Source organism: Musca autumnalis, unplaced genomic scaffold (genome assembly GCF_047663935.1).
Source record: "Musca autumnalis isolate F117 unplaced genomic scaffold, ASM4766393v1 scaffold_1, whole genome shotgun sequence".
In the NCBI taxonomy this organism is placed as follows: domain Eukaryota; kingdom Metazoa; phylum Arthropoda; class Insecta; order Diptera; family Muscidae; genus Musca; species Musca autumnalis.
In genome coordinates this window covers 110,223,323-110,236,956 of record NW_027411644.1, presented here as the reverse complement: position 1 = coordinate 110,236,956, position 13,634 = coordinate 110,223,323, and the positions used below count along the sequence as shown (strand labels likewise).

At 33.4% G+C, this 13,634-nt stretch overlaps 1 protein-coding gene across 6 annotated transcripts in view; it reads right to left on the bottom strand.

The window, feature by feature from the left end:
- LOC141404703 (maternal protein pumilio-like) overlaps positions 1–13,634 on the bottom strand; it is a 551,168-nt gene that overhangs the window by 382,543 nt on the left and 154,991 nt on the right. For all 6 annotated transcript variants that reach the window (XM_073988353.1, XM_073988318.1, XM_073988350.1 and 3 more), the window contains exons 4-5: positions 8,877–9,097; positions 2,989–3,124 (exon numbers count right to left, since the gene is read on the bottom strand). In XM_073988353.1, the coding sequence (XP_073844454.1) occupies positions 2,989–3,124; positions 8,877–9,097 (357 nt within the window). The remainder of the gene's footprint in view (positions 1–2,988; positions 3,125–8,876; positions 9,098–13,634) is intronic.

The following is a 13,634-nucleotide window of genomic DNA, read 5'->3' as shown; positions in this document are numbered from 1 at the left end:
GGTTTATTTTTCGAGCTAGAGTTGGCACCGCAAAATGTTTTAATAAAAACAGGGTTTCGAAGACGACCTCAAAACTTCAAAGTATTTTTTTCTTTCAGATGAGGAAAAAAATCTGCCAAAAAGTTACGTAGTTTTCTCCGGAAAAAAATCATGAAAAAGGACTATTATTGAGCTTTACAACTGGGGGGTCTCCTTTTAAGACTAAGTACACTAAAATGTTGGCTTACATCCAGTTTGAAACTTGGTCATGAATTAATTGCTTACAATTTTTATTGCATGTAGTCCTTATGATTTGTATTGCCCCTTCATTTTCACATATTTTGAAAGCTTAAAGATTTTCTCACGTGGAAGAATTCCGTCCAGAATATACTCGTGCAAAAAAAGGAAATCCGACAAAAAATTCTAACTTTGCTATTTTTCAATGCAAGATTCGGCAGAAACAATATTGATATGTTCGAATATATTCGAACGAATGTCCTATCTAATGAATATGTAAGAAAAATGTAATACATTAGCCTATATAGTCCGAAATATAGGAAAAAAGTTAAAAAATTGTGCACATTTTATTAATTTTTAGTGGTATAGGAAGTCACTCTCGGAGTCGACCCGGAGTCGGAGCCGGAGTCGTGAAAAAAACTCGTCTGGAGTCGGAGTCAAGCCAAAAATACCTCGACTCCGAAACCCTGATGGCCACAACCATCAGAATTACGAATATCGGGAGGTACCCTTCTAGGGGGGGCTATATCGAAACGAGGACCTATAACGACGAATTTCAGTCAGAAAGGCTTTTAACTCCAACAAAGACTAAATACCAAATTTCAGCCATTTCCGTGGGTTGCTGTGCCCACAACCACTTCGCCACTTCGGTGGAATATTGAGGCCACAACCTTCAAAATACCGGAAATAGGGAGGTACCGTTCTATGTGGCTATACTAAGGCGTGGTCCTGTACCGACAAGTTTCTGGCGGAAGGTTTTATACCAGCAACGAAGACTAAATACCAAATTTCATCCATTTCTGAGGAATATAGAGGACATAACCTTCAAAACGCAGAAAATCGGGAGGTGCGTTATATAGGGGCTATATGAAGGCGGGGACCTATACCCACAAATTTCTTGTGGGACGTTGAATACCCCAAAAGCAGACCAAATACCAAAATTTCAGCAATTTCGGCGGATCATTGTGGCCACAACCTTCGGAATTACGAAAATCGGGAGGTGCCCTTCTCTGGGGGGCTATATAGAAACGACGAATTTCAGTCAGAATTTCAGTCCAACAAAGACTAAATACCAAATTTCAGCCATTTCTGAGGAATATTGAGGCCACAACCTTCAAAACACCGAAAATCGGGAGGTACGTTCTATGGGGGCTATATGAAGGCGTGGACCTATACTGACAATTTTTATATGGAACGTTTAATACTCCAAATGAAGACCAATTATCAATTTTCGGCCATTTCGGTGGATTATTGTGGCCACAACATTCAAAATACCACAAATGGGGTGGTACCGTTCTATGGAGGCTACATGAAAGCATAAACCTGTACCGACAAGTTTCTGGGGGAAAGTTTTATACCCCCAACGAAGACTAAGTACCAAATTTTAGCCATTTCGGTGTTATAATGAGGCTAAAACCTTCAAAATATCGGAAATCGGGTGGTACCGTTCTATGGGGGATATATCAATACGTGGACCGATATAGCCCATTTGCAATACCAAACATCCTAGGAGTAATAGAAACTCCTATACCAAATTACAAAGCTCTATTTTAAAAATGTCTAGCTGTATCATGATTTCAACAGACGGACGGACCGACAGACGGTCAGACGGACATGGTTATATCGACTTAAAATTTCATCCTGGCAAAATTGAATTATACCCTCCATATTATGGTGAAGGGTATAAAAAGAATTACACCATACACCCGATATACAAAAATTTCAAAACAATATTTGAATGGTCATTAAACCTAAGCGAATATTTTCGAAATGAGGTACCAGAAGTATTGGATCGATAAAAAAATTGATAGCCATATTTTAGTTCAAATCGGGGTCACCATTCGAGAGTTATCATTTTCAGAAAGAATGAACTACCCCACAGAAATACTATATCTCGCTAATCAGAACAACAAGCACTACTGGTCGTAAAAAATCAGATAATGCTCGATTAGCCCTTAAACTATACTAAGGCAACATTTTTGATGTTTTGTGGGGGGAGGGAGTGTTAGGTCCAGAATTTACGCTTCTTTCATCTCAAATCGATATACTGCAAACGTGTAAGCTTCGAATATCGGAAAATCCACCCTTTCGTTAATGACAATATTTTCCTATGGGATTTTCAGCAAACTTCGTCAAGCAAAATGCAGTAAATGTCAAAACTATATTCTATTTGTTGTCAGAAATGATTTTGTTTTACAGCTTAGGGTGAGGTAGTCAAGTGATGTTTACATACAAAGTTATTATCCAGGTCTGAATAACTTCCGTTTCAATTACCATCATTTTATTATGGGGTAGAGATGCTGCATTTCTCCTGTGCATTCACATTTGCTGCGGATGCTGTGCCGGTGGTGTTTACAATGGTGACAAACACACAAATTACAATCGTTTACAATGTTGGTTTTACAATTGGACAAAAATATTCCGGAAAATTTAATGTAAATGAATGAAAATTACCAACAACAGCAAAAATAGCACTAATAATAATATTAAAATATATAGTTGTGCACAAAAAGGGCATTGACAAGTAATGAGGTTATCCCTTTACGGGGCCGGTTTGTTTGTTGACTGGCAGGTTTTTTGGTGGTATTTGGTTATTCCATTACTAGAAGAAGTTGTTTGTTTATTTATTAAAGAGAGCTGGTAAGGTAAGGTAAGTCAGGGGTTTGTAACGAGTATTTGTGCTGGGTTATGGGATGGTACTGTTGGAGTTCATTATAACGAGACCTAGAACTTTAGTATGTTTTTAAATTTATTTATTTTTTGCCAACTTACCTTATCATTATCATCGAATTTCAGTCCTCTCAAACGCGGCTCAAGTCCGGACAAAGGACTCTCTTTGTTCGTTGGTGATCCACCCAAAACATATTCGACCATTTTAACACCCAAACCACTTGTTGAATCACGAGGACTGCAATGAGAAAAATAATAAAAAGAACATATATTAAATTTTTTCAGTGGAAGTAAAAAGTATCATTTTGCATTTCAGGCATAGATATTCCCCTCAGCCTGTGAAGCAAATCTAGTATGGGTTGTTTTTACCAATACATTACATACTCTTGTTATAATTACTGCGGAGGAACTATCCGAAATAAAGTTTAAATTTTATCCACGAACAGGTAGCTAGCTGTTCGTATGCCTACATATTTACACTTTATTGGAGGACGTACCGGAAGACCCTTTAGGGTTATTATCTCAGGAAGTGTGGACGAAAAAAAATTATACTGTCGTAATGTTAGCCACGAGGACTAACTGCTCTAAAAATCTCAATACGAAAAATGGTGAAATTTGCTGCGGAGGGTACCGAAAGACTTGACCGATATGTCATGTCTTTCTATAGTTATGGTACCCGTCAGAGATTTAAGTTGGTCGCCGCAGGATTGTTTAGACCCTTTGAACCATTATGTCAAGAAGCATGGGTTTGCTCACGAAAAATATTCTATCAATGTAGACAGGACCATGAGGAGTAGTTTCGGTAACAATTTCAAAACGATGCTGGAACAACCCTTAAACCGCTTTTAAGCGAAAATATTGAAATAGAGAGGTACCGGAAAAAGTTGTCCGATATAGTCCATTTTCGTACTTGATTTAAGTTAGAGCGAAATGTTACGAAGTACAAAATCAGTCACTCTTTTCCCCATTAGTCATTTTTGTTTGTCACCATAGAATTTTTTATTGCATAAAAAAAGTTATTTCGCTCTAAACAGCATTGCAAGCCGTTGAGTCAGGTAGTTATTACCTACCCTAAATAAGGTCCCCCAAAACCGGGATGTTAAGCGACCGCTTGCCCAATGGTGTTTTTCAAGTTTTGAAGTTGAGTACAAACTGAATTCGAATGGAGCCTCGTTGATACTTGGGCGACTCAACGAGTATTAGACATAGTTTTCAAGTCGATGCTGTGGTAAGGAGGTAATGCCACAGTCGACATCTTGTCTTACCACTAAATCAATCCACGGTGCTCTTGAAGCAACTTTAAATGGAAGGTGCTTACACTTGGGAAGGTTTTGCGGATTCTGAAACAGCAATGTTCATAGATGAGAAAAATCAAAAAACAAAAAAATTTCCGGAGCGCTTTTTAAATAAATCGCGGTTCAATTTGACAGGGGATTTTTAGGTTTTCACGATTTTGCTTTGATTTTGAACCAGCAATGTTCATAGGTGAGAAAATAAAAAAAAAACAAGAAAAAATCGCTTGAGTGATTTTTAAACTAATAAAGTTCACAGTTTTAGGTTTATTTTAGGTTTTCGCGATTTTGCTTGGAAGCCGGAAGTTGTATCGAAATTGGGCTAAAGAAAATTTTGAAGCTGTGAAAATTCTCTACAAGATTGTCCTTTATGATGTTTTTGTAGGTTTTACCGTGTTTGAGATATAGAAGTTCAGGTTTGAGATATAGAAGTTCAGCTTGAAAGCGGTAAGTCTTATCAAAATGGGACTAAAGAAAATCTTATAGCTGTAAAAATTTTTTATAAGATTGATCTTCGTAATTTTTCCTAGGTTGTACCAGTTTGGAGATATGTATTAAGTTTAAGTTGGGAAATTGCAGTCATGACATTGTTTTATAAGGAGACGATACAGTCAATGCATTGTCCCAATTTGAACTTCTATATCTCAATAACGGTAAAACTTACGAAACTAACACAAAGGTCAATGCTGTAGAGAATTTTCATAGCTACAATATTTTCTTTAGTCCGATTTCGATAGGATTTGCGGTGTCCAAGTAAAATAGTGAAAACCTTAAAAACCCCTAAACGTGTCAACTTGAATCGCGATTTATTTAAAAAGTGCTCCAGCGATTGTTTTTTTTTTTTTTTGATTTTTCTTATCTATGAACATTGTAGTTTCTGAATCCGTAATTTCAGAAAACTTCCCAGGTGTAAGCACCTTCCATTTAAAGTCGATTCAAGAGCACCGTGCAATCCTGTATGGACATCAGACCTTTTAATAAACCCCCTAATAAACAAAAATAATTCGACCGTTGTTGGTCTTTGTTTCTACAAGTGTTTTCTTTCTTTCAACTTTCCTTTCGCTGGCGATTAGGAACATGGACAATGATTCTTCAAAGATAGTCACCACAAAATTTGAGGAAAAATTTTCTCCACGCAGCAGAGTGGAACACAATCAAGTAGACAGCGAGGGGGGACTTAACACAGACCGATGAGGAAGCAATGGACATAATTATTGCTACCTCCCCCAGCCGGGTTGAGTTACCTCGTCCGGCCGAAAACGTTGCAATTTCAACCTGTTTTGACGGGGGAGGATGTATCGGCTGACGAAACCGATAAGCCACTGCTTCTTAGACAGGCCAAGATAGAAGAAATTGTCGGAGAGTGTGAAGCAGCCATTACTAAGTTGGATGAGTCAAAAATCCCAAGACCTCTCAAGGCGCCAAGAGTAAAGAAGCTGTGGAAAAGTGTGACTATAGGAATGCGATATGATATTGCAACCGAAATGTCAAAAAAGATCCGAAAACAGTCACCGATAGTGAATTTATACTAATATCGATAATGGATCTTCGAATTAGCGAAATTCGTACATCGAGTGATGGAGGAAAACTTGCCGAATCTCCTATGAAAGTCACGACAAAGGGCCTTTCCGACATTTACGATGTGAGTAGCAATATATCACGGTATGCCTACCTCATATCCACCACATATCAGTGTCGGTGAGATGTAATGGATGTAGGGAAGGGGTCACTTCCGAAGCTAAGGGTAGCCCTTTAGGACTACTGCGATAGTAATTAAGTTACTGATTGCTGCTCCGTGTTTCCAACTTCACCGTCAGATACTTCGTCGAGAATACTAGACACTAGATTGTCTCCTTAATAGCAACAAATACAGCACCTTACACTTGGAAATATATCCTTCCTGCAATTCAATTGCAAAGCGCACTGTCTGGCTACCGCCACCTGTAGCTTAAAACGTTGCGACGGTTAGAACGGTCTGCGGAAAGATCGTAAAATTGAATGAGTAGGAGGACTTGCCTTTTTTATGCACCAGTACGGACCTATCCCGCTTGAGCTTGACTCTAGTGACCCATATTTGGAATGGGCGTGGGACTGCCGTTGTAGATGTGCTTAATGTGACACCGATGACGCAATTATATGCCTGGCATTAGTTCGCAAGGGCAAAATCGTCTGGTGCTAGGGGCGTCAATGCTCATGAGCTTTGGCATTCAGTCCATTCCGACAACGACCAAAATGGTACAGTGCTAGTCGAGCAATTGATAATAACGAAGATTTTAGAGACACTATTCTTGCCCATGATCAGAAACAGTTTCCCTGGTGCCCAATATCAGCACAGATTCCACAAAATGCGCAGCAGCACAACATCATTACAGTACCCACACATATCAGTCGAGGACCGAACCACAACAAGCCATACGACGGGACAGTCATTGTGGCTCTTGACCTTTCGATCCCGTCAAGAATATAAAGAAGACTTCCCTACAGTCTTGTTTAAACATCAAATATATATGTGGACACTAGTCGTTTGTGAAATTCAGAAATAAGAAGTTCAAGACCCGTTGAATTAAACAGGGAGTTCCGCAAGGTGAAATGATATCCACGGCCTCCGGACAGCATATAGATCGTAATGTATGCGGATGATTGTACTATCGTCGATGACATATGTGATACTTTAAATATCTATATAGTTGACTTAGTACCTTTCTCCTATCTATCTGGACGGCTGAAATAAGGCCCCCTTGAACAAACTAACCACTGACTACCCCAAGATATTGGGTGTAATATTCGATAGCATGTTTAAGTCGAGCAACCCACAGCTATTTGGGATAACATCAGGAGAAGGTCCTCAAGTCGCTAGTCACCAGCACTTGGGGTGCTGAGATCACCCAGTTCACCTCTTATAAACTAATAGATCAGTCTGTTATTAGCAATACGTAGCGGAAGAATATTCAAACCAGCCAGAATGCCGCCCTGAGGACTGCAACAGGGCGAGTCCTCATGAAACCAATTTACTGACTATCTTCATATCGAGGCGAGATTTTGCCGGTGTATTAGCAGAACAAGATTTTGTCGATGTAGTACTTGTTGCCATAATCTTTTGGACATGCTTCTCCCACCCAATCACAGGAGGATAGATCTTCATGCTGTAGAGAAAGAGGTTAAAAGTTATTAAGGAGAACTTCTAGATTAATGAACCTATCAGGAATGCTTATATAGCATACACAATGATGCAGTTGCGCAGGCAATTCAAAGATATAGTGTATATTCCGTACTCGAAGACCATACCCTCTAGACAAAAGAACGCCAGTTGAAAATGCAAACACGAGAGATTTTAGCCCAACTGAGATCCGGACGATGCAGCGGCCTCATTTCGTATTGTGTCCCAATTGATAGTACGATACGATACACATGTCCTGCATATGGACTGGGACAGCTCGACACGCTACATTTTTTTAACTGGTCAGCTAAACACGCTCACATAACTCCTGATTTTTTATGGATACAGTTAGTTCATACGGTAAAGCTATGTTGGGTTCCGGATCACAGCAACATTATGGGAAACGAGGTAGCAGATGAACTGGCTCGAGGTGGCTCTAGGTCTATCGACTTATCAGTTGATGAAACCGTTCGGCCACCGATGTGCCCCTACATCGGCAAACTTCGGGAGATCTTCAATGAGAGAGCACATCAAAGATGGCTATTGGAGCCTGGTTGTAGGGAATCCAAGGCAATCTAGCCTGTCAAAGAACGGCTTCCCTCCTTTCACTTGATAAGTTAGGGATGAAAATCACGGTGGGACTTATAACAGGTCACTGCAGAGTGAGGTCCCTAACTTCAAAGTGGGACGACAGTGGCATTGACTACTGCAGACTATGTGAAGATGCGGAGGAGATAGATACTGTCGAACATCTGCTTTGTAGGTGCCCCTTGTTGCAAACAAGGAGATACCGAACACTAGGTAGATATGAGATAGACACTCTGACCTTCCTGTCTAACGTAGATCCCATCGTTCTACTCAACTTTGCCAAACCTCTATCATGGCTTGGCAAAGGCCCTTAAAAACTAATAATAATCTGACTCTTTTCACTCTTCCAGAACATTCTCATCTATGCCTTGGCATCAATCTCTTCATCTCCATCCTATCTGCGCTGCACCATCAACTCAACATCTCCTACCTCACCATCATCTCATCACCTCTACCCTATCACCCTCATCTCATAAAACTACATCAACACTCTCTCATCTCTATCATCTTTAAATTATCAGCAACACATCTCCATGGATGTTATTCTGAATAGAAATACCCTGTGAGTTTTGTCTTCGGCCATTTCAACTTATAGGAAGGGGTGATAAAACTCTGGGGGAGTTTTCATTTAGAATAAGCTCCATTATTTTTTCGTGGGCAAGTCAATGCTTCCTGAAATCATGATCCAAAAGCCCAGAACAAAGCTATGCCTACAAAAATATGGCAGTGTCAGACCAAATTCAAACAACTACAGTTTAACTATTAGAAAGCAAAGCTGTAAGAATCATTAGAGGGGTAGGGTTCCCATTCCACCATTTAATTAATTGACAAGTTTAGAATGACATTCATTTTATACTGATCACGTAAAATAATGTGCAATGAAGCTTTGTATTATCTTTAATCTTCCTTTGGAGTTCTCAAAAAATGGAGAAAACCAAAGAATGTAGGCTCACCTTAATATGCCAGCATTTCCACTCGCTGTCGTATCGGGCGCTTGTGGAAATGTACGTGGCCTCGGCAAAATGGTTTCAGTCTGTGTTGACCATGGCGAATCTTTCCAAACATGTGGATCACCAATGTGCAAGGGATTTAAAGGGCCACCGGTAACACCAGCCGATGAGGCACCTTTGCCGTCGGATTTCTCCCATAGTTTTTTGGCAGTGGATGTAGTGATCTGGAAATGGAGGAGAGTAAGAGAAAAGAATTGATGAGTAAATTTTGAATAAAAAATAAAAATTAAATTTTACAAAATTTAAGAGAATAACCTTTAGGCATTACTACGCCTATTGTTGCTGTTGTTGTTCCTGTTTATTTGTGGCAACAACAGCCACAATGACAACTGAATTACTTGACATTTTCTGAGTTTCCGTTTTAGTTTTAACCATGTTGTGTCATTTCCGCAATTTGCATACAATTTTTTGCCCTACGAACGAACATTCAATTCAATGAATTTGCGGATTTGTTGGAGGGTGTGTTAGGGAGGGAGAGGGGGGTCAACAGGACATGTAAAATCAACGCTTTTACCCGCCACCTTATATTTTCCATTGCGGTACCTTGTAATGCTGCTGCTATTTCTGTCATCAGTAAGTCAATCACCTCATTTAAGCTGCTTCTACTAAAGGGTGAGGTGAGCTGAACTGAACTGAATAACTAAGTGAAAGAGTGAATGACTCATTGCAAGAATGGCAGGTTGCTTAATTTTTGTTCAATCACTGCATTTGTAAAAAACGGAAGAACTGGCAGTTTGATGTTCTCTACGACTATTTCTATTACTCCGCATTAGAGGGGGGGACTAGGCTAATGACAACAGCCCTGGGAACAATTTGCAGAAAAGAGGGAGTTGGCTGTTCTTTTTTGTGTGATTTGATTTAGAACCCTCTCCCTCCCTTTAGAGCCCTTAAACTTTCATAATTTAAAATAGGTTTTGGTGTGTGTGTGTGTGCTTGGATACAGAAGAAGATGACGAAGTAGTAGGCAAGAGTTATTTGCCGCATGACCTAATTGCCAAATAGTGTACTAAGTACCACTGTGAATGACTGATGAGAATCAGTGATGATGGCAACAGAAACCCAAACATGTACACCAAAAAACGTGTTCAAGTATTTGGACCAGAATCTTTGACAAAACATCATCAACAAGAGTTAAGCAGAGAAATAGTAACTGCAGGCAAGTCAGTCAACTGTCAAAACGGAAATCACAAATTTTCTGGGAGGGTTGTTTGGTTGATGTTTGGGGTTTTCACTAATTGGACAGAGGGAAAGTAGAAAAATTAATTTTTAAAAACTCCACAATTATTGAAAAAATCGTTTTTAAAAAATTCACGATTATTGAAAAATAAATTTTTAAAAAATCTTAGATTATTGAAAACTAAGTATTTAAAAAATCTACGATTACTGAAAAATTAATTTTTAAAAATCCACCATTATTGTAGCAAATAATTTTTAAAAAATCAACGATTACTAAAAAAATTAATTTTAAAAAATTTTAAGATTATGTTTTAAAATTTTTTTTAAAAAAATTATTTGAAAATTTAATTTTTAAAAAATCCACGATAATCTATGATAATTGAAAAATAAATATTTTAAAAAATCTATGATTATTGAAAAATATATATTTAAAAAAAAATCAACGATTATTGAAAAATTAATTTTTAAAAAATTTAAGATTATCGAAAAATTAATTTTTAAAACATTTAAGATTATCGAAAAATTAATTTTTAAAAAATCAACAAATCAAATAAAATAAATAAATAATCGAAAAATTAATTTTTAAAAAATCAACAAATCAAATAAAATAAATAAATAATCGAAAAATTATTTAAAAAAATCCAAAATTATTGAAAAATTAATTTATAACAAGTCCACGATTATTGAAAAATTAATTTTAAAAAAATCCACGATTATTGAGAACGTAATTTTTATAAAATCCACGATAATTGAAAAATTAATGATTAAAGAATCCACGCTTATAGAAAAGTTAATTTCTAAAAACATCGACGATTATTGAAAAATTAATTTTTTTTAAAATCCACGATTATTGAAAGATTAATTTTTTAAAAATCCACGATTATTGAAAAATTAATTTTTTAAAAATCCACGATTACTGAAAAATTAATTTTATAAACTCCACGATTATTGAAATTTTATTTTTTTTTTAAAAAATCCACTATTATTGAAAAATTAATTTTTAAAAAATTCACGATTATTGAAAAATTAATTTTTAAAAAATCCACGATTATTGAAAAATTAATTTTTAAAAAATTCACGATTATTGAAAAAGTATTTTTCCAAAAAATCCACGATAATTAAAAAAAAAATAATTTTTAAAAAATCCACGATTATAAATATTTAAAAAATTCACAATTATAAATATTTAAAATATCCACAACTATAAATATTTAAAAATTCTACGATTATAAATATTTAAAAAATGCACGATAATAAATATTTAAAAAATCCACGATTATTGAAAAATTAATTTTTAAAAAATCCACGATTATTGAAAAATTAATTTTTAAAAAATCCACGATTATTGAAAAATTAATTTTTAAAAAATCCACGATTATTGAAAAATTAATTTTTAAAAAATCCACGATTATTGAAAAATTAATTTTTAAAAAATCCACGATTATTGAAAAATTAATTTTTAAAAAATCCACGATTATTGAAAAATTAATTTTTAAAAAATCCACGATTATTGAAAAATTAATTTTTAAAAAATCCACGATTATTGAAAAATTAATTTTTAAAAAATCCACGATTATTGAAAAATTAATTTTTAAAAAATCCACGATTATTGAAAAATTAATTTTTAAAAAATCCACGATTATTGAAAAATTAATTTTTAAAAAATCCACGATTATTGAAAAATTAATTTTTAAAAAATCCACGATTATTGAAAAATTAATTTTTAAAAAATCCACGATTATTAAAAATTAATTTTTAAAAAATCCACGATTATTGAAAAATTAATTTTTAAAAAATCCACGATTATTGAAAAATTAATTTTTAAAAAATCCACGATTATTGAAAAATTAATTTTTAAAAAATCCACGATTATTGAAAAATTAATTTTTAAAAAATCCACGATTATTGAAAAATTAATTTTTAAAAAATCCACGATTATTGAAAAATTAATTTTTAAAAAATCCACGATTATTGAAAAATTAATTTTTAAAAAATCCACGATTATTGAAAAATTAATTTTTAAAAAATCCACGATTATTGAAAAATTAATTTTTAAAAAATCCACGATTATTGAAAAATTAATTTTTAAAAAATCCACGATTATTGAAAAATTAATTTTTAAAAAATCCACGATTATTGAAAAATTAATTTTTAAAAAATCCACGATTATTGAAAAATTAATTTTTAAAAAATCCACGATTATTGAAAAATTAATTTTTAAAAAATCCACGATTATTGAAAAATTAATTTTTAAAAAATCCACGATTATTGAAAAATTAATTTTTAAAAAATCCACGATTATTGAAAAATTAATTTTTAAAAAATCCACGATTATTGAAAAATTAATTTTTAAAAAATCCACGATTATTGAAAAATTAATTTTTAAAAAATCCACGATTATTGAAAAATTAATTTTTAAAAAATCCACGATTATTGAAAAATTAATTTTTAAAAAATCCACGATTATTGAAAAATTAATTTTTAAAAAATCCACGATTATTGAAAAATTAATTTTTAAAAAATCCACGATTATTGAAAAATTAATTTTTAAAAAATCCACGATTATTGAAAAATTAATTTTTAAAAAATCCACGATTATTGAAAAATTAATTTTTAAAAAATCCACGATTATTGAAAAATTAATTTTTAAAAAATCCACGATTATTGAAAAATTAATTTTTAAAAAATCCACGATTATTGAAAAATTAATTTTTAAAAAATCCACGATTATTGAAAAATTAATTTTTAAAAAATCCACGATTATTGAAAAATTAATTTTTAAAAAATCCACGATTATTGAAAAATTAATTTTTAAAAAATCCACGATTATTGAAAAATTAATTTTTAAAAAATCCACGATTATTGAAAAATGAATTTTTAAAAAATCCACGATTATTGAAAAATGAATTTTTAAAAAATCCACGATTATTGAAAAATTAATTTTTAAAAAATCCACGATTATTGAAAAATTAATTTTTAAAAAATCCACGATTATTGAAAAATTAATTTTTAAAAAATCCACGATTATTGAAAAATTAATTTTTAAAAAATCCACGATTATTGAAAAATTAATTTTTAAAAAATCCACGATTATTGAAAAATGAATTTTTAAAAAATCCACGATTATTGAAAAATTAATTTTTAAAAAATCCACGATTATTGAAAAATTAATTTTTAAAAAATCCACGATTATTGAAAAATTAATTTTTAAAAAATCCACGATTATTGAAAAATGAATTTTTAAAAAATCCACGATTATTGAAAAATTAATTTTTAAAAAATCCACGATTATTGAAAAATGAATTTTTAAAAAATCCACGATTATTGAAAAATTAATTTTTAAAAAATCCACGATTATTGAAAAATGAATTTTTAAAAAATCCACGATTATTGAAAAATTAATTTTTAAGAAATCCACGATTATTGAAAAATTAATTTTTAAAAAATCCACGATTATTGAAAAATTAATTTTTAAAAAATCCACGATTATTGAAAAATTAATTTTTAAAAAATCCACGATTATTG